The sequence below is a fragment of the Chamaea fasciata genome, unplaced genomic scaffold (assembly GCF_029207755.1).
Source record: "Chamaea fasciata isolate MVZ Bird 193981 ecotype frontalis unplaced genomic scaffold, bChaFas1.0.hap1 SCAF_4, whole genome shotgun sequence".
NCBI classification, from domain to species: domain Eukaryota; kingdom Metazoa; phylum Chordata; class Aves; order Passeriformes; family Sylviidae; genus Chamaea; species Chamaea fasciata.
Window position 1 is genome coordinate 5,988,825 of NW_027094089.1, and position 22,390 is coordinate 6,011,214.

General features: G+C 37.9%; 1 protein-coding gene across 3 annotated transcripts in view; it reads left to right on the plus strand.

The window, feature by feature from the left end:
* The window catches only part of MLLT3 (MLLT3 super elongation complex subunit), a 141,530-nt gene that overhangs the window by 104,524 nt on the left and 14,616 nt on the right, over nucleotides 1–22,390 (plus strand). For 2 of the 3 annotated variants that reach the window (XM_066180787.1, XM_066180789.1), the window contains 5 exons: nucleotides 8,903–8,981; nucleotides 12,578–12,710; nucleotides 14,254–14,353; nucleotides 17,734–17,805; nucleotides 19,651–19,722. In XM_066180787.1, coding sequence (XP_066036884.1) covers nucleotides 8,903–8,981; nucleotides 12,578–12,710; nucleotides 14,254–14,353; nucleotides 17,734–17,805; nucleotides 19,651–19,722 — 456 coding nt within the window. The remainder of the gene's footprint in view (nucleotides 1–8,902; nucleotides 8,982–12,577; nucleotides 12,711–14,253; nucleotides 14,354–17,733; nucleotides 17,806–19,650; nucleotides 19,723–22,390) is intronic. The other variant, XM_066180788.1, reaches the window with a different exon arrangement.

Sequence of the window (22,390 nt, forward strand, 5' to 3'; positions counted from 1 at the left end):
AAGCCTGTGTGTTCCCAGAGGCGTGTCATCTGGTCAATCTAGCTGTCAACTTCCAAGCAGGTAACTAATTGATTCTTGCTATCCATACTAAAGCAGTACACTAACACAGGATAAAGACTGCTTGAGCTTACTGCTGCAGTGAGTGTGTATCCTATCTCATGCCTGTGGAGAAGGAATCACTGTGCATTGCCTGCTGATGAAGGAGGGACTGCTGTTCACCTTCCTGTGCTGGGGGCCCCTCTTGGAATGGACAAGGGATGCTACTGATGGACATTATTTGCCTTCCCCAGACTCAAGGATGATGGTGCCTGTGTGTCTCTGTTCTGCCAGTATTGAAGTGTGCATGTAAGCCTGGTACATGAAATAAATGAAAGCAGATGTAATCAAGCATTTTGCTTTAATGCCCTCTCAAAAACATTATTCGCTCCTTCTCTGCCAGGCAACCATTGTTGTTTAAGGGCAGTGTCATACCTGAAACCAATTTTAATAGTATTTTGAGTGTTCATTGAAGGTAGTTCGAGATCACCACATTGGCAGTAGAAAAGCTACTACATAGCTTAAACTCTTAAATGTTGGTGTGAATTTCTGTTAAGTCTCTGAATCATTATTCAGAAGAGCTGTTTTGGCTTAGCCAATACCTCTGTACAGCTTATATCTTTGTTAGAAAAAGATGTCACCAAATTAATTACTTCATGCTTTTTCCTACCAAAATCCAGAACCAAACCCAAAAAACCAAAACTCAAAAAAACTGAGTAAAACATCCAGCTCTATTGGTACTAAGACATAGCATTTTCTGTTGAAGGCCTTTAAGCTTTCAGGCTTTCATCTTCTCTTGAAAATAGAAGTCTTTATCTGCCCAACAGAAATGTATACTTTGTGCTTCCTCTGGCATTGGGTGTGTTAGTGGGGTTTCTAGTGCCCCTCTCTGAGCAGCAATATCTCAGCCATTCATTCCCATCAGGGCTGAAAACAAGTAGATACATGACCATATTTATTTGGTGATCAGACTTATTTGGATATTTGTTTTAACATTGTGCTGCTGTGGAGGGATGAAGAAATTTGGTAATTAATGCTGTCTTTGGCCTAATGAAAATGACAGTCTTTGCACATGTGTAGCTCAGTAAGATGGGGCTGCCTGCATCCAGAACATGTATGTAGGGTTTTTTGAACTATCTTGAGACATGTTACCTGTTCTTGCTGTAGATATCTGAACATGAAAGAATTTTAGTGTGTATTTAGTGTGTTGCAAGCCATCTGGCAAAGGGGAGGAAATTATCCCGTGTTGTAGGAATTAATGTTTCATACAGCACAGTTAGAAGATAAGGATAAATGGAGCTATTTGCAGTTCACAGAATCTGTTTACATATCCACAGAACTTGTATCATCATCTCAGAGCGAGGTGAGAGGAGAGTTTAAAGGTGTCTGATAATAGGTCTCCCATCAGCAGCAGTGCTGTGTTTTGTTGCTGAGGTTAACAGGCAGCTCCACCTATGCCTGAGCTCCCCAAGGAAAGATGGCTCACACATGCGGGGATAATCAGAACTGGGGCCAGGAGTAACTGGATCAGTGTCTCAACACTGAATACCCAACTCAGAAAACCACTGCAAAACTTATGCTGTTTAACACCATACTTGGTGAACAGTCTTAATTAGGACAGAAGTAAATCAAGTGATTTTGCTGCTCTGTATGAAGTCATTTTAGGTATTACCTAAATAGTGGTTGGAAGTTACATACAGTAACCTGTGTTTTATAATTCAAATTATCAGCTGCAAAAGTATTACAGTCTAAACTGTGGCAAGAAAAGAAGTAGATAAGGCTGTGACAATTTCAGTATTTTTCAGTATATGGATGATATTTTTGTGTTGCCCATGCTGTTTTTGTGGATTTTAGTTATTACAATGCAACTGTATTCTGTAGATGAAAAAGTCATAGTTTCAAGATAGTGCTTATTGCATTGTGTTTCCCAAAAGAAGAGTGAAATGTCATCAAGTAAAGTTCCATGGTCTGAGTATTCTGGACAACAGCAATTCAGTTGCAAAATTACTCGGGTTTAGGGCAGGTAAAAGCCAAAGAAGAAAGCCATTCTTGGTGGCCTAAATTTGCTTTTGGAGAGGACTTGTAAGAGCAAATAAAATTTTGCATGTTAAATGTTACAATTTTAGCTAAAGGAAATAGTTTGTAGATGAGATGTTTCAATTTGATTTGTTTGTGCCATATACAACCTTCTTGATCCTTTGAACACTGTAAAACTCAAGACTGATCTGGTTTGTACTACATGAGATCTTAATTTTGCCAGTATTTCAAATAATGTAGTTATAGCCCAGTATTTTTAATAACTTCATTCAGTGGTTAAGGTACCTATTCAGATAACTATTAATTACGTTACAAATAGGTTACACTACATTATAATGTTTTGAATGAAATTAAGTTTAAATATAAACAAGTATCACTTTTTCTTATTTTTGTAAGAGATTGTCTTTGTTGTGTGTTACGGTGTTATGTCTTATGAAAAACAAGCAAATCTCTATTAATGTAAAACTCAGATCACACTATCAAAATTTTAAATCAGGGAAGCAGAGATAAGGAGCTTTAAGTAAGGACTACCTTTTGTAATACTCTTTTTATAAAAGTACTTATGTAGGCAAAGTTACAGCAAACAGATGCATCAGCTGTAAATGGTAAACCAATAAGACAATAGAAATTTGTTCTATGGGTTTTTTCTCAGAGAATCAGTATTGTATGATCTGTGTGTATATAATGTGAATGATCTTTTGTGAAAACTACAAACACATGATATTATCACAGAGCGAGTGCTTAGGAGCCATCTTGTCAGAGGTTCAGATCTATAGAGAAAAATGTGTATAGAGCATATTGTTACCAAACACTCTATCTAAAAATCATTGTTCCATTTACATGCATCCCCAGTATGGCTAAAATACACGTATCCCAAGGCTGGCTAAAAATGATGACATTTTGAAAAACAATTTGAAGAGTTTTGTTTTGTTTTAGAGACTCAAGAATTTTTTAAGATACAGCATATATTTTAGTATTTTTCTCTCCACAGCTTTTCACTGAAACTGGAATGTACAATAAATGAAAGCTGAGGTTTTCAGATAATCATTTATCTGAAGTTAAGTTTGAGAGAGATACAAATACAACAAGGCTTGCTGTAAAACTGACAGGGCCAATAGAGATCTGCACCTGATTTCTCTGTAGTTTGTAGTTAAATTTTGAACAATTTCATTTTCTGGGACATGAGTTCAAGAGCCTGTGCAGCAGGACTTCAGAAAAAAGATAGCTGTTGTTTTTCATATATTTAGGTCTGTGTTTACTAGATTTGTATGACCACAACAAGCTTCCCATGTAGTAAAGTTTTAGTGTGGGGTCATGCTGGGAGTGTTCTACTGAGTTTTGTTTGAGCTACATAAGAATAGAGGGGTACTGTGGTGAATTTGTGAAGTATCTGAGTCTCTGAGTTACCTACTTGGAGAAGACCAGATTTCTAATATGGAGAAATGTACCGTAGTACCTAATTATACCCATAAAAGCAGTTGTCCATGTAGATGGTTCTCCAGTTGCTTGTTTTGTGTGAAATTTGGAGTGTGTGAACTCCTAATTTCAGAATGTCGGATCGGTGAGAATTTAGGTGAACTATCTTCCTGCTGCCCCAAAAGTGACAGCAAACTCTTTGATTTCCCAAACAGTGAACTGTGAATGCATCAAAATCTGTCCTTCTCAGAGGGCACAGTACATAGGGCACAGTAGATAAAACAGAGCAAGAGAAGGGAGTTGGGAAGTCTTAGCTTCCAACACAGCAGCTGAAGGGGCTGGCCAGAACAAATAGCACCTATCTTATTTCATTATTAATTACATTAGAGCAGAAGATGTAGGATAGTTAAATGAAACTCTCACCTTGGCTTTAATACCTAGACTGAATTTTCTGGTTTGTATTTAGTACTAAAATTGAAGTTACTTTCTTTCTAAAACATATTTCCTTTATTGGCGTAAGATAGCTCTGTGTATAGAATATACACAGAGAAGAGGGACAGTTGCCATTCTCTCATCACAGAGCTTTCGTGCCACTAAGCTTATAAAATAAGCAATGTTCTCCGAGTAAGTATATCTTATATCATTTGGCCTCATTTTTTTCCCCATATAGTTCAGACTTTGTATGGAATACAGAGCTGTTAAATTCCTCATGTTGCACTGCTCATACTTTATCAATTCTTTGTAAATATTGATGTCTTTTCACACAATTTTGGGGAAAGCTGGTCTAAATAACATGGTGTTTAGTGCCAGTTTTGAAAAGCCTTCATGTAACCCTGTCTTTGCCAGCATTATTTACATATTCAGGACAGTATTTATCCTTCTTGGTAAGGCTTATCTGTTTAGAACGTCCATCAGTTTGGCTCATGTTCATAATCATGTGACATTTTTAGTTTATTTTAACCTTCATTTACTCATTATTTTGTAGCCCTGAAATTCGTGGAAACTGTAATATTGAGCTGCTATGCAAGGCAAACCATACCATGATCTTCCCTCTTGTACTTTTTTTCTTGCTTTACTTTGTGTCTGCCACTCTTTCCAGTAAGGTATTTTCAGTAAAAATACCCTACAGGTTGCAGAACAGTCTTCCCTAGTGCTTCATCTTTCAATTTTATTGTACAATGTTTTGCAGAAGAATTTTTTGTCTGCATTTTTTGCTCAGTGTCCTATTCATTAATAATCTCAACTATTTGTGCGTTTTTATGTTAGCATTGTCTCAAATTTACTTCTGATTTATAAAGGTAAAATAAAAATTCCTTATTTTACCTTTATAAATACGGAAGGAAAAGGGGTCTCTTTCAAAATTAGACAACATGTTTCCGTAGGATGGTCTCTAAGGAAATGCAAATCCCACTTGATTGAGTGCAATTGTTCAGAGGTGTACTGGCTTGAAAGCAAAACCAGTCAGAGACTCCAAGTTAGACACACAATTTTATAGGAGGGGGGGAGAAAAAAAGGTTAAATAAAAAGGAATAGTACAAAAGACCCCTCAGAGAGTCAGAATACAACCTGAGCAGAGTGGTGGAAGCGGTCCAGATTAAGTGGTCTTGTTGAAGCAGTGATCCCATAGAAAGATCTGCTAGCTATTGTCCTCTGGGAATCCAGTGAGTAAGGGCCTCACTGTGCTGTCCCAAATCCCAGATTGTATCCTGGTGGGAATGCTTGGCTCCTCTCCCTTGGTGGAGCATCTCACAATGGGCTGATACCATTCTATGAGTCATGCAGTGGGTCCTTGATGGCCCATTAAACAGAGACAGGTCCCTGAGGGAGTTACCTGTGAGTCATGGCAAGGCATTATGGGCCCATTAGCAGAAAATAGCGCGGAGGAAGGGGTCGAGGGAAACACTTCCGGACCTGGATTCAACAGCTCCTGAAGATGGTGATAGAATAAATACTTTGGGCACATTTTACATTGTAACCTAGGACAAGAGGAAACAGTTGCAAAGATTCATTTAAGGTCTTCTCTTGATGCTACTTTTAAAATGAAGTCTGTGTTTCAAATTCAAGGAGTCGACTCCTTGACCTTGGAGGGCTGTTATCTGGTCTACTTGCCCTGTTCAACCAGGGCTACTTCAAGCTGGGTGGCCAGGACCCTGTCTAGACATTTTTTTTTCAATATTTGTTAGGGAGGGAGATGCCAAAATCACCCTGGGCAGCCTGTGCCAATGACTGATTACCCGTGCAGTGAAATGCTGTTTCAGTGGGAACCTCTTGTGTGAGCTAGAGATAGGTTGAATTATTCTACTGAAAGCTGAGTTAATTGATAAGGCACTTAAGTGGCAGTAGAAGTTGTAAGTGCAGGAATCTTGTTAGACAAAAAGGCTTGTCCTGCTGGAGCATATTCCTCCTCCCTGAAATTCTCAATTTGCACAAAGTGGAAGTGGAAGCAATGCTCAGCTGTATAAGTAGTTTTAAGTGTATAGACTTCCCAGTATGTATAACACTGGGAAACATATGTCTCTAGACTATCATGCATAAAGAATAAGAAATATGTACACTGACTTATGAAATGATATACTGCTTTACCACTTAATGTTTACTTCAAGAAACAATTTGTAAGCTTCCTTCTGGAATGGTTCAGGGAAAGGCAAGAAAAACTGTTGTCACCCACATACAGATATCTTCTACTTCTTAATGTAAGAATTAATAAAAAGCTTGAAATGGCGGGGGTTATTTTTAGAGTCATAGAATCATACAATATCCTGAGATGGAAGAGACCCACAAGGATCATCTAAGTCCAGCTCCTGGCCCTGGACCAGACAGCCCCAACAAGTTCTACGAATTGGGACAACCATGAAATATTACAGAAAACCAGCTCTATTATATCCTTTGTCATAAACAGGTGGGTTTTTCTGCAAGTTGTTTGCAGCTCAAGAGTGAACTACTTGTACAAACAGACAAGAATTTGGAAATGGCAGAAGCCAGGTGTTTTAGAAAAATTACTGGTAAAAAAGGTACCTTTTATGAAAAATTTGGGTCAAAGAAAATTCCCGTCTTTTTGCTGAACAGCTTCAAAGGACAGAATCCCTCAATCAGGCCTAATAAAGAAGTCGCTGTCTCCTGTGCTTCACTATGAGAGCACTAAAATGAAGTATGAAGTAAGAATGCAATAAATCATATGGGGTCATTGCACTAATGAACAGTTCAGGCCCAAACTCTCATTAGCTTGTCTGTAGAAAGAGAGAACTGGTAAAACAGGAAAAGGCCATATGATTGAAGCTCTTTGCTGATACTGTATTAAACTTCTATTGTTGAAAGATATGCTTTAGCTAATTTCAGACTCATTAAAAATAAATATTTTGTGATTAAGAACCAGTGAATAAGGTCAGAAAGCACCCAAGTGTGTAAAGCCATAAATACCTAGGTCCTTGGGATAAGAACCTGTGTAAGACTGTCAAAAAGCATTGCAAAAGTGACAAAAGACACTCTCTGTTAACTGGAAGCCTGGGTGCTGTTGGCACTCATCCATATTCATGTATGGAAGGTGTATTTTTAGTTCCTTCTGAAAAGGCAAATCTTTTCTGTTAGTAACATTTATTCTTAGGTTAAAAGCAACTGTTTCCTCTGGATGCTCTCTCACCCAGATTTCTCAGTAAAAAAATGAACGTTTCAAGTTTGCATGGACACTTGTTCTTCATCACTGCAGTCTGTTTCATATTATCATGATTGTTTTACAGCAAAGAATCTTTTAAGGTTTTACAGAAACTCAGGAAGAAAAAAAATATTTTTTTTGGTGCTTGATTTTCAGAGCAGTGTCAAGTAATGCTGCAGTGTGTTTCAAAAAGTTCTGATGCTGTAGACCATGTAAGAATCTCTCTTGATACTCTGAAGTGGGTTGTATTGTTGGTTGGGTTGGGTTTTGTTGCACAGGGCTGATTCAGTTATATATAACTGACATACGCCCACTCCATCAGGTACAGAGTTTGCATTTTGACTTATTTTGACTATGCGTCTGTGAGAACTGGAGCTGGTGTTGATCTAAGGAGAGCAGATGTTAATGGTGTTTTTCTCAAGCATTCTGTTGCCCAAATAGGCATCTCTCATGGTGAGAAAAGGCAACAAAAGGCAGTAAATCTGCCCTCTATAATGAAGGGCAACATTAGATTGACCTATGGAGAAAAAGCAACTGTTAGGCTTAGGTAGTCTGCATGCGCGAAAACTGAGTTTTACCGACCAGATATTTCTGCTGTCATTTTTGAGAACAGTTTAGTTCTGTCTTAACATGAGGCAAGGAGAGTCAGAAAATGTTGGTTGGCCCGGATAACACATCATGATAACACAGTTGTATGAAATTTAAAGTGTAAGAAGTGTAAGCAGATTTTCTTTTCAGTAGTAGACCATTATTTCCTAATCCAGTTTTTCACTGTTCTTCTGTATGGCCACTTCTTGTTTTGTGTTCTCCATTAGCATCCCCTCTGCCCACATACCAGATCCATATTTTGTCTCATTTGCCTAGATGAGTGTGCAAGGACATACCACTGAGTCTAGGAATCAGTCAAAAAGTATGCTGAGACATTCAACCTGGCAGCAGGAAGCAAGTCTCTTCAGTACTGAAGAGCAAAATAGTACAGAGCAAAATATACAGAATTTTTTTATGAAGTAAAAGGACTTCCTCATTAAATTAAAGGGAAATTTACACATTTTAAACAATAGTAGAAAAAAATGTTTGGAACTGTTTGTTGAATAGTATACATTGATTTTAATAGCTGTTTAAAAATTCAGTTCTCTTTTGTAATTGGTAATTTCTAGGTAATTTCTCTTTGTAACCAAGTATACCTTTTGGTTCAGTCACATTTTCAATCTGCAGAGTTTTGATACATGTAGAAAATGTTAGGATTAGCAGAATTTCAGTAACAGCATGAAAGTTTAATTTGAATCCCTTTATTAAGACTTGTTTTCTAAGGGAGATGAAATAAAACTGTCTGAGGTTTTCTGGCATTTAGTGTGGTCTGCTCAGGTCTTTTGTTTTTCAATTCCACAATGTCACTGTTAATTTGAAAAATGTTGCAACTCCAGTATGACAATGACAGAGATGCCTTACGTCCATTAAAAACTCATTTAGGCTCTCATGTTGTATAATCTTTCAAACAAGGCATTGGAAACTTCTTGTTGGGCTTTAGCAAAGAACTAGACATGATGTAGTGTGTATGTATGGTGAGGGCAGTAGTAATTTCCACAATTTCCACAATGTTTCCTCACTAACACCTGAAATTAAGGTCTGTGAGTATTGTTTGGCCCCACTTTTTTTTTTTTTTTCTTGACAAAATGCTTTAGGCAGTAACTAACCATAAGAGTTTTTCTAGGCAAAAAAAGTCTCATAAAATGTTATTTATTTTCTTTTTTTTTTTCTTTTAAGTCTGAACAGCCCAGTCCTGCCAGTTCCAGCTCCAGTTCCAGTTCCAGTTTTACACCATCTCAAAACAACAGGCAACAAGGTACCAGTAAAGGAAAAGAAATTGAAAGGAATGTGTGAAACGAAGGGACCAATAAAAACAGAACTCGTGGCATCTCATTACCTCTTTTCTTCTGTGTTTCACTTGCCAGAACTGGCCGGGGTTTTGATTTAGAGACTTTTCTGCTGGTTGTTTTAAGATGTGGCTGTAAGGGCAAAATAAAAGAGAGAAACTGTGGATCTGAGCAAAGGATGTGAATATTGTTTGTTTTGAAGGACTAAATACATGCCAGTCACTTAACAGAGGCTAAACCCAAAAGAGTTTCTGTTCCTGAGTTGTCTGTCTGCAGGGTTAGGTAGCATGGCACCTGGCTCCATCTGAAGCCCTGGAAGAGTGTGGGTTTCCCATGGGCAGCCAACAGAAACCCATAGATGTGTTTATGTAGACCCTTTCAAAGGCTGTGATCATCCCATACTACTGGGAAGTTTTAAGAGCACAGTATTTACTTCAAATACTTGGCAGGGAAGCATGATGGTTAGACTTAAAAAGTTTGCATTTTGGTTTCCTGGCTAATAATTTCAGTTTACTTGAAGCTCAATAAAGAATGCATTTTTCTTTCTGGAGGCTTTGCCAAGGCATGTTTTCTGTAAATAAGTTGATATTCATTCTCCATGATCTATTAAACTACTCAGTTCCTGGTTGGCTTCTTCCCCTGGTTCATAAGGTTGTACAACTGAAACTTTCTTAATGAGCTTTTGTTTTATTCTTTGGATAAGGAACATTTAAAAAGCAGCCTTTGACTAAACAGAATTGTGTATTTTAGCCATTTATATTCCTCAATAGTAAGCTTGATTTAAGGTTATGACAATACATAGGTGCCTCAGGCACACCGATTTTAAATGGACTGTCAAGTGATGCATCTCTCTCCTACTGCCTTTCTGTAGGTGACTGGTACTGATTTTCTGATGTTTTCTGGCAGTGTCATTCCATGTGAAGGAAGGCTAGAGCTGAAGTGAACTGTGGTAATGACTGGCTTCAGGCAGTTGATATTTACCTAAGAATAAACAAATACACTTCCTGCTGAACCCCCATTTTTGTGCTCACTAAAACCTTAGCAGTGTGAACTGTCCATTACAAGCCAAAAGACTTGGATACTCACTTCTGCATCTGTTATCTTTGCTGGGAAAAAACTTGTTGAATTAGTAGTTTCTACTGAGCTGTCTGGTCCCATCCATCTTTTCTGGATCATGTATAAGACGTATCACAGATTATCTTTCAGTTCTTCATACCTTCTCTAGAATAGATGGGAGATTTGTCCTCTGACATGAACAGCTCTGAAGTGCAAATGGTGTATAAATCTTCTCTTTTTCACCACAGTAAATAGTGGTTCCTGCTTCTTTCTGGGAGTTCCTGGGCAAAAATCCCTGCCCAGACCATGGATTTGTGTATCAAAGGTATAGAGTACCAGGCATACCGTGGCATGTTCATGCTGTATGTTGTGCTCTGGTCAGAAGCGATGCTTTTTCCCTTAACTGGAAGTTACTTGCCAGGGCTGTTGCTCTTTTCAGTTGCATTTAGACTCCAGTGCTCACTCAGGTCTCAAAAAAACACAGCATGAACTTTTTTCACCTCTTTTTGCATAAGCAGCGGGCTAACCTGAGGTTCCTCAAGTTCTTCTTCTGTCCTTGGGGTTTACTTTGATATTTATCTGTTTCCTTACCAAGAAAACTTACTCATGGGCAACTCCTAATTTTCAGTTTCTCATTAGCTATTCTGATATCTTAGGAGGTAACAACTTATCAAACCTTTAAAAAGATTATTATGGAATTTTAGACTAAGTGTTACCAAAGACCAGAAAATTGCTATCTCTGATAGAAAAAAAAAAAAAGACCTAAAAATAAATGCTTTACTTATTGATAGAAAAATCTGCTGAAAAGTTAGCTAGCAATGTTCTTCTCAGACTCGCAGACATGCTCCTACTTTAAGTTAGAACTTGTTTGGATGACAGGTTATTCAATGATTCCGTCAGTGATGGATGTATTTGAGGAGTCCAAGTTTCTTTTTATTACTGCTGCTATAAAAACCCTTTCCCTCCTTCAAGGGTCAGATGGTAAGTTATTCAGTCAGACTACGAGTTGTCATTTGCAACTGAGCATTGTCTGCCTGAGATGCAAACAGGGATGGAAAATGGAGCACAGCTCAGCTGCTTCTACGTATCAGCTCTGGGTGCATGGACAAGAAGCACTTCCATGCTGTCACCTATACAAATATCTGGTCAAACATGAGTTTGTCCATCAGCACCATCTGGTTTTCTTTCCTAGGCTGTGAAAACAGAGAAAAGGGTCATTTCTCTGAACCTGTCCGAACTATGGCAATTTATAAAAGTTCTAGGGCAGCCTTAGTGATAAATCATTCCAAACAACAGCTTTGAAGTCACTTGCACGAAACTAGTCAGAATTCCTATGGTCTGAACTTTGCTATGTTTGGAACAGTCCATAAAACTGTTCTCCCCATGTAGGGAGCACTGTCATACTCATAACCCTGTTATGAGTATGGCACCTTCTGTGCTGGCAGTCACTCCTTGACTCAGTTTCCCCATTAGCAAATAGAGAGTTGAAAGCTTAATCTCAAGCTCGCTGTGTTTGTGTTAGTACTGTGTTTCTTGAGCTGAAGGAATTACAACCATAATAGTAATTGCTGTTCCTACAGCCATCACTGGAGCTTTCAATTGCTGCTTCATGTCTTAGATGGGCTGTACTTCTCAGTTATGTGTCCTGTGGCACCAAGACATTTTACTTTCTTCTCTCTTCTAATCTGCTTTTACCCGTTCTTATTTCAAGTAGCTGTAGTGTTAGACTTCTCAGATCTGTTAAAATATTCCTCTTTCTGTAACTGTCTCTTAGAGCAAAAATCAAAACCTAAACTGACTTTTTTGAGGAAGTCAAGCTTCATACTTTCTTGTTAATTCAGGAAAGGTGATAACATGATGTTGAGTGGTATTGATGCACTTTGTACTTATCAACATGGGTGTAATACTTACTCCACATGCAATTGACCCTGAAATAATGGGAACACCTGAAGTTAAAATACAGAAAAACCAAGAAGACAAAATGACTGCCTCGTACAGTACAATTTAGTCAGAATGATTGTTAGAACCAACTTCTCATACATGGATTAACCTAACAAATGTACCAATACTGATCAATGTGTCCCTGTAGATCTTTACTCACATATAATGAGAAAGCCAAAAATACTAAATCCCAGCAGTACGAAAGAGACATACTTTTAGCAAGCATCTATTTCATGTCAATTCCTCCTGTCATGTGGAGTTTTACTTACTTCATTTTACTTACTTCAGCTGTAGTCTAGGGTGCAAATTGTTCTAACACTTGAACATGTGAGTCACTTCATTGTCATGAGTAAGTCTGTTGAAGCTGAGTTGCTCATATGAATAAAGATTCACGAATACATGGACAGGTGCCTGCGGTATAATTCCCCAGTGCATTACGTCAACTGTTTAATTTTTAAGACTCTCCTCTCTCAACACTGTGTGGGGAAGGTAGTTTTAAAAGCTGGGTAAATTGCCCACAACACTGGGAAGTAAACTTAATTGTATTTTACTGTCTCTGTTGTTTCAGGTCCATTGAGGACTATAATGAAAGATCTGCATTCAGATGATAATGAAGATGAATCAGATGAAGCAGATGAGAAGGACAATGATTCTGAGTTGGAACAACCTGTAAATACACGAGGAGGAAGCAGGAGTCGCAGGTGAGTGTCTCGTGATTGCAAGTGGCCTGCTGACCAAGACACTTAGTGCTTGTTAGTAACAAGGTGAGTTCTGATGTTGTCAGGGTGCTGAGTAGCAAGTGGGCAGAAAATTCATTCTTTCTAAAGCATCTGCACATAAAAGAGCCCCTTTTAAACACTAACACAGCTAGCCATTCCTGATACAGACTGTTTCTGTACCAATATGGTTATGGTGATCCTCATTTGTTTGACTTTACTTGATTTCATGCCATTGTGACTTGAGAGGAGGAGTTATAATTACTCCTTGGCCTAAATTAGAGAAAATTTTCCTTCAACTGTTGAATAAGCTATTCTATACATAGTCACAAGACCTCTTTTCTTACTGGTTTTAGATTAAGTTGTTAAATTGAATCCAAATCAATGAAATTTGAATTTCAAGTAAATTCTGTGCTGCATACAGTAAATAATGCATGAAAGTGCATTGGAAGATAAAGCAAGCATCTGTCACAGAAATTGTTTAAATTTTTGATTTTTAAAGGAAGCTTCTGTATCCTTGCTGCAACCTTCAGAAGGTATTCCAAAATTCATCTGGTGTTCAGGCAGCTTGATGCTCCATCCAAGTGATGTTCAAAGTTATGGAAGACCTGAAACTGCCTCTCTCAAACACTCTTCATATTAGGTTCTTTATGTAATTCAGAGAGTTTTCCTGTTAGTGCACAGCACCTGAGTGCCAGTGTCAGCTACTACTTGAATAGGAAGATAATAGGAAAAATTTAATGAATGTCATCTGCTTCCCTGGTGTACTTTAGCAGCTGGAATCAAGGAGAAAAAGACCAAGATGACTAGCTGTTTGACAACTTGTTGGTGTCAGGGATTGTGTAAAGGATTGTTTCAAGCTCAGCTTTTCTCTGAGTGTGGAGATTTTGTTTCAGTTTTTTAGTGGAACTTTAAAGCTGTTGTTTCTCTACTTGTTTTTATCCCAAATAACTAATGGGTTTTTTTCAAAGAAAAAAATATTCCCTGTTGTTCATAAGCAAATGAAGGTGAAACTGACTAGGAGCTGGGCTTTTTTATGTGACCTCTCCTGAAATGCTAAGTTTTTAAATTTTAATTAGGAAAAAGTGTGTTATTTTTGACAATAAAGAAGGAATGTAAAACATGTATTCAGGTGGGAAGTACAGCTGTTTGGAAAGCTTTTAGAAGAGCAGAAAATTATCCCTAAAGACCACTTTACTTCTTTGACATAGCTGTGAACTGAGACAGGGAGAAGCAGTTCAGTGTAGTAGGTGTTTAACCATTTCTGTAACATTAGCTGCTGTTAACTGGACACTTCATCTCCAAGTGTCCAGTGCAGACAGGCAGCCTCTTTCTTTGTGCTACAAAAAGTTTTTTCTGGAGTGCAGCCCTGCTCAGATGGCTCTCTTCCATGTGACCTTGATTGACAATAGCCTGCTTAGCGAGAGATTGGTCGTTGTAAGTCCCTACCTCAAAGTCCAAGCTTGGCTCACCCCATTTGGCAGCCCTTTGTCTGCAGGTGTAATGCTGTAGCTCTTTTTTTCCACAGGGTTAGTCTGAGTGATGGCAGTGACAGTGATAGCAGCTCAGCTTCCTCACCGCTGCTTCATGATCCAGCACCACCGGTACTGAAAACCAGCAACAGCCAGGTAAAAATAATGCTTTTTGGCTTTGTATTAGCTGTAGACACAGTTAACGTCAAACTCAAGAGTTTATTGATTCATCTCTTCTCTTCTCCCCCATCAGTATTTATCTAGAAAGATATGGAATTTTTTTTTGCTGCAGTAGAAGACACAATAGATTTGACTTTGCATCAGAGTACTTGTTCCAGATTTGTAAGAGCTAATATGGTTGTTACTTCTGAGGTAGCAAAATAGGGTAGTTTAGTTTTTTGAAGAAAAGAAAGGAAATTACCTAGAGTTGCAAAATACTCCAGAGGTAAATGAGAATTAGTTTTTGGCGTTACTTAACCCACAGTAAATAGGACACTCTAAATATAAACTTAAATATAAAAACTTAAATTCTTCACAAAACAAAATACACCATTTGTCAGTTATTTTAAGGAGGCATGATTCATTCCCAATGCCAATTGTATCATACGCAAAGCTGTTAGGACATATACTGTCTATAAATGGCTACTTACAGTTATAATATAGTTAAAATAGTGTCTAGGTGCACTAACACAAGTTTGTGGTTTAGAGGGTGAGTTTCATGGGTAGGTCTTTTCTATATCTCTTTTGTATAATTGCTTCAATTATCTGGCAGATATTATTTACTTGCCCTTGTTTTTCTATTAAGATTTCTAATACAAGATATAGTACAAACCCCAAATATTATTATTCATGTTAGCTAACTTGAAATACACTGTGGGGAAAAAACCCCCACAAACTAGGAAGTACTTTATGCACAGAGAGAGGGTAATTCCACATCCAGAAAATATTCTTATTTTCTACCACTGTAGGCTCTTCTAAGTTGTCTATACAAAAGTTACAAGCTTTAAGAGATAGTCTTGAGGTTAAAAAGCTGTCTGTAGAGGTGACCACATAAGCACAAGAAGAATAAAACAATCTGTCTGTGGATTGTTTAATGAAGACTGGTTTCCGAAGAGCCAATGCAATTGGCAATTGTTAAGTCATGTTTAGTCTCCAAATCAGCAGCCCACTCAGTCACATCTTTTGTGTTCCTTTGCCTCTGGATGATGTAGTAGGTCTACTTACATGTTAAACACTACAAAATGAAGTGGTTTGAAAGCAAAACAAATGAGAGGCTCCAAGTCAGAGATACAATTTAATAGGAAGAAAGGAAAGAAAGTAAAATAAAATAGATGCAATAATACAAAAGACCCCTCAGAGTCAGAATACAACCTGAGCAGGGTGATGGAAGCAGTCCAGATGAGGTGGTCTTCTTGAAGCAGTCATCCTGTAGCAAGGTCTGGTAGCTCTGGTCCTCCGGGAATCCAGTGGGTAAGGGTCCCCTGTACTGTCCCAAACCCCAGATTATATCCAGGTGAGAATGCTTGGTTCCTCCCCCTGGGTGGAGCATCTCACAATGGGATGATGAGTCACGCAGGGGGTCCTTGATGGCCCATTAAATAGAGATAACTCCCGGAGAGAGTTATCTGTGAGTCATGGGCAAGGCATTTGATGGGCCATTAACAGAAGATAATGGCCCAGAGGGAGGGGGTCTGGGAAAACACTGCCCCACCTGGATTCAACAGTTCATGGAGATGGTGATAGAATACTTTGTGCACATCCTATACTACAATCCAGGACAAAACAGTAACTGTGTGTCAGCTAAAATACCTTCAGATACCTTCTTCCATTTCTTTGCTTGAGCTAAATTTTGTAACCAAGTTCTAAATTGGAAATTTCTGGAAGCATTGTGAGAATTTAAATTGTGTGAACTATAGCCACCTTTGAAATCTCTTATTGGTAGCTTAATGCTGCCAGGATGATACCTTTTATTGATGAAATAAGGTTTGTGTTAACTAAGCTCCTTTGTAGAACTGAAGAGCTAAGACAGAGTTTGTATTTGTATTAGCCTACTCAGACATGATTAGTGCTGTGTCTCATCGACAGAGTGCTTAAGATGTTAAATTTTAACTGCATATCAAGAGCACTGTAAGGTAGCTACTGTTTCACATATACTGTATTCTTGGTAAGGTTCTACTTGAAACCAAGAATTTTCTTCCTGTGAAAAAAAATAAATGCATGTAAAAGGTACTGAATCCATGATTAATGTTTTGGTTTTTCGTAGGGTTGGGTGGGGTTTTTTTTCCAAGACAAAACTTTTCTGCTACTGGCCTACACAGCAGTAGTCTTAGAGGGTGTTGAACAGAAGTACAAGAATTACTCTTCAAAAATGTATGTTTTGGTTCTGAATATGTGTCACTCTTGGCTAAGTAAATCAAGTAAGGTTAATTCAGATCTGCAGTCACTCTCTAGAGTGGGATAGGGAAATAGCTGTCTACTAGGTGTATTCTTAAGATATTGGTCAGCTGTGGGAAGACATATGCAATTTAATTATTTATACCAAGGGAAGGAGAAATGAGAGTACTTGGGGGAAAATGTCAGTAAGGCTTCTGGAAGACTTGTTCTTACATGCTTTATTTCCTTGTTTTAATTACGGAGTTTTATCCTGTGTTGTGGCTGTTGGATATGGTTTTGGAGTTAATCGTGCTACTGCTGTTAGTCTCACTTATAATGAAATGTGGAACATAGTCTCCCATTATCTGTGATGACTTAGTCTTCTTTGATGTTTTTCAGAAGAGCTGGTTATATTCTAGGTTAGGAATGATATGATGATTTTTCTTTTAGCTTCAAAATGTGTCCTCTGTGGAAAGAACTGAAAGAACAATAACAGTTCTTTTTCTCCCAAATATTTCTGCCTTTAATCCTAAAAGTTTCAAATCAAGCATGGTGTCCTGCTGCTTACTGATGGGCTCTTCTTGGATCTGTTTCAGCATTGGATGAAGAAACCTTGGCTTTTTTGAGTGGTAACAAATGGGTGTGAGTGGCATTGAAGGAAGGACACCTTATAAGTGCAAAAGGAATTACTGTCAATCACTTTCTTTTTCAGTTATAACTCATACGGTCATTTCAAGGACTTTTGAAAACCTCTGTTGTCAAAGAAAAGAGATGGTATTGAGGGGGAAAAAAAAACCCAGGAAAAGTACGGTGTTAATGTGACGTTTCAAAGGCACTGGAGAGACCCTCAGCATTATTTTGTATCTGTCAAATCACCTCTTATCCTGCAAGCATTTGAAAGATAGGGGGAAAAATGTTGAGAAGGCTTTAAATGACATAAAATTTCTTCTTTGAAGGATTAATAATAGTGCTATCACCTTGTTACAGTACCTCAGCATTTTCTGCTGTAAGTTACTTTTTGTTCTGAAAAATATGAGTAATTTATATAGATTAAAGAATAAAAAGCTCAGTTTTGAGTTTTTGTTATTAACAGCAGAATTTTCCCTATATAGTTGTATCCAGTAATGCATTTAATTTTTTACAATATTTTTTTTCTTTTCCAGATTTTAGAAGTGAAAAGTCCAATAAAGCAAAACAAAACAGATAAACAAATGAAGAACGGGGATTGTGATAAGGTAAGTAACAATGAGGTAGCAATAAACTACTCCAGAATATGATACTAATGTGCTTACCAAATACCAACCTTTGCTATGGAATGAAAATCTTAGTACATCTTTGCTTTGGATTCCTTTAGGTGCAGATCTTTCTCTGTTTTCTTTCTGGATTTCTTTCGTCTTCTCTCATATTTTGAATTTTTTTCCCTTCTTTTCAATCGGATGATTTGGCAAATTTCACCAATTGGGAATCTTCCATCTATTTATTTTATCTACTGCCCACCATGAGTTTGTTTGGTGCTTCACAGAGGAATGAGATGTAGATGAGAATTAACAGATGTATTCCTAGCCTGGAAATCAATCATTTAGGGGGAAAAAAATCATCCATTTTTTTAGAATCCTTTCTGAAGACTGCGCATTAGGAAGTGGCAGTGTGATTTAGCATGTTAACTAAAATGAAATGAAGCAACTGTTGTCATTTAACACTGAGATAGTTTGATTTAAAATCTGTCTACTGGCTATGGGCAAGAGTTCTCAATCTTTCCAGGAGCGAACATAGCACAGTTGCCCACTATGGACAAGTTTCTTGGAAAGCTTATATTTTGGTGGTATTTGTGTCAATTTTGTGATAACATGAGGCACAAGATGGAAGTTGCAGCATCTAGATTTTTATCTGCAGTACCTAGATTTTTAGTGCTCTGATATTTTCGTTTGTGTTTTGATTGCTTATGTTGAGTGCCATATCTCTTTCTGCTTACAAGCAAAAAAATAAAAAAGACATTTTGATGTCTCAGGCTGAAGGAGAAGTTGATGATAAGGTGGAGAGGTGGGACATATTTAATATCCCAGGGAAGAAGTGCAGGAATTTAGCTGTGGATTAATCTTGCTTAGTCTTTATTTTCTTATATCTCCCTGTTGACACAAAAGAAATAATTACATACCTCTAGAGAAAAAAGATTGATTTGATTTTGAGTCTTTGGGTTTGGTTCTTACACAGAAAGATGGTATATGTTTTCTGAAGATGCTGTTTTGCCATCCCCATTCTTTTGATGCCTTTTGGTATAGTTGAGGTACAGAGATTATCTTCTACAGCAAATGACCACCTATGAAGATTTCTGTCAGCATGAAGTATCTTAAAAAAACACAAAAACTTATATTTGTGTTGTATTAAGCTAGAGAATGTCAGACTATTAATAAAAAATACACCTCAAAGAAGAGTTTTATCTTACCTCAAGTCCTGTGTGCAATTTTGGATGCTGTACTCTAAGAAGGATTTAAAGCTATTAGAGAGCATTCAAAGAGGAGCTGCACAGACGGGGAAGGGCCTAGAGAGGAAGGTTTACAAGGAACTGCTGAGGTCACTTGGTCTGTCCAGCCTGGGAAAGAGACTGCAGGGGGGGAACTCATTGACTGAGAGAAGACCTCCTGAGAGGAAGAGGAGGGGCGGGCACTGATTTCTTCTCCATGGTGACCAGTGGCAGGACCTGAGGAAATAGCCAGAAGCTGGGTCAGGGTGGTTGGACATTAGAAAAAGATTCTTCACTCAGAGCGTGGCCAGGCCCTGGAATGGGCTCTGCAGCAAACTGGTCACAGCACCAGTCTGACAGAATTTAAGAAGTTCAGAGAATGGACAGTGCTCTCAGGCACAGCCCTGTGACCCTTGGCATTGTCCTGTCCAGGAGTTAGACTTAGTGATCCCTCTGGGTCTCTTCCAGCTCCTGAGCTGAAAGAGTATAATCATGTTATATGATTCCAAGATTTCAAATAAGATTTCTATTTGTACTGGTTTTGAAGATGTCTGAAGTTTATGAATTACATTGCTATGACATAATTCACAAGCTGTTTGTGGGGGGAATTCATTTCTAGGCATATCTTGATGAACTAGTAGAGCTCCACAGAAGATTAATGACATTGAGAGAGAGACATGTACTGCAGCAGGTGAGAAGCATTTTAATGCACTATCACAGTGTGCTCATTGTGACAACTGAAGTTGCATCTATTTTTTTTTGCTTTTGTTTAAAATTCTGTTATCAGTTATCGGTTAAAAACTCTGTGTCAATTTTAATAGCCTTCAAGCCTGTATAGTCCATGGAAGTCTATTACTTCTTACACTGCAGCTTGGGGACTTCTTTGCACTTAATAAAGTGTGCAACTATGTTGTCTCTCTAAATGATAATTTTTTTTAAAAATGCCTGAGATAATTTTTCACCAGTTTGTTATAATGTTTCTTAACATACTGTATCAATAGTTATGAAAGCAGGATGGGAAGATGGACATAGTTGTGCATTGAGACTTGATAAAAATCTTGTTGCTTCTTTCCTGAAAATGACCAGCCTTATCTCAGAAACAACCAAAGTGGGTTTTTTTCTATAGCAAGCAGAAAACATAGAATTCAACTCAAAGCCCACTTTGAAGAAAAACATAATATATTTGTTGAATCTTCTGAAGTCACAGAATGAAATAAATATGAATGTGTCCAAACCAAAATGGCTCCAGATTTATTGAAAGGTTATGCAATAGCAAGAGCCAAAAAGTATTCCTGGTTTTGGGTGATATTGTCAGGGGCTATTGGATTGCAAATTCTGAAGATTAAACAGTAAGTACAGTCAAGAAAGTAGATGCAATTGTAGCACAGATGGTTTTATTATGTTTAGCACAACTATGTCCCAGTTTTTGAGATGTTGTAGAGAGGAGAATTTTTGCCACTTCTAAATGATTGCAATCACTTGTTGAATTTCTCAACTAAGTGTGTTACCAATATTTTGCAAGCTCCAGCATTAACCACTTCGTTAACTCAGGCTCCATGTTGTGGGTAAAGATGAGAAAACTATTGAGAGGTCATTGAAAAGGAAAATCTTAGTTGAGCATATTCTTAATTGAACATGGATTCTGATAGCTTTGTCACATTTTGTCTTACAACACACAGTGATGCGTATTGGTTACCCTTCATATTTAATGTACTGTTGCCTCCCAAGTTTCCTTTTCCTACAAAACAAAGCATGCTTTCAGAATGGTGGCAGAGCCAACTTTTTATCTACATTAGGAAATTATTTTGCAGGAGGCTTAAATATAGAATTGCAACACCCTGTCCACTTCACATTATTCATTGATTCTCAAAGAGTTCACATTAAAATCGTATCTGAAAAAGTCACTGTGTTGTAAATTCCCACCCTGTCTTTTCTTCCTGAGCACTCACTTGCCCAGTTATCCAAGGCATAGCTTCCAAATGGTATAGCTTCTGATACACATCCATGGCCAGTACTGCTGTTACCAATGCAGAACTGAGCCACTGTCCCAGCCTGGGCAGTCAGGCCATGAACTCAGCTTTCACTGGGGCTGTTTTGACAGCCTGCAGACCATAGGGCTTACATGGCTTCATGGGGAATTTTGAAAAAGAAAATCAACTCCAAAACATTTTGTGCAGAGCAAATATAAAAACAGGCAAGAAACCTTCTTTTCTTCCCTATGATGGTGGTCTAGAGCTTCTGAAATCCTGACAGGATAAGCCTGGAGTAGCCAGCCAGATCTGACTCCACAACTGAGTCTGCCCTGAGCAGGGGCTGGGACTAGTAAAAATCCTTTCCAATTGGAATTATTCAGCCATCCTAAGAAATATTTTCAAAGTAAATAGAGTGCTTCAAGTTGAACTCCTCATTCTCTTTCTCATTGGCGGCATTTATTTGGTGATGAGGAAGTATTTTTGCCCACTAAATTGTGTTCATTCTAATATTGGAGTACTGTTATAGTAAACTTTGTGGGAAGTTACTAATACAAGGAAAAATTGTGTGAAAACAAACATAACTGAGCTGGAAGCTTAGAGTATTCTATTCTGAATAATTGTAAAAGAGTAGTATATTCTTGTGCATTTTACACTAGACTCCTTTTTCTCTTGAGACAATTTATCAAACCAGAGAAAGCATTTACTTACAAAGTTTGCCTCACAACTTGCATTAGGAATGAGGCATTCTAATGCTGTAATCCATGATTACTTATACATTATTATTTACATTATGAAAGTTTGGTTGATGTAGGACTGGTGTTGCCTTCCTGGGGGTAATTGTTCTTGCGGATTGTTTCCCGTGTTTCAGAGTGTTTGCAGGCTGTTGGTATAGCCCCAGTGAAAGCTGGATTTATGGCCAGGCTGTTCAGGCTGGGACAGTGGTTCAGTTCTGCTGGGAGCAGCACAATGCTGGCTAGAGAGATCTACCAGGAGTCAGTGGAAAAGCTGAGTTACTTACCTGTTAGCCTGCCTGCACTAGTGAATGGACTATGCTGCTGTAAAACAGAAGAGTTTAGTTTTAATATCTTTAATCCCTTGATGTTCTGCAACTCATTAGTTCATATGATTTTATCCATTCACAGAAATATTCTCTATCTTGGTTTGGGAAGACAGGTATTTGCCAGGTAAAAGCTGAAGTTTCTCTTGAAATGGAGAGTGTAAACCACCCTTCATTTTTCCAATTATAAATTTATAGTCAGAGGCTCTTAGGCAAAAATTTTTGGGAATAGGAATAGCAGTTCTTTACTAGTATGTATTACAAAGCAAAAAAAAAAAAAAAAACAAAAAAAAAAACCAACAAAACAACCCAACTACAGCATTAATAAC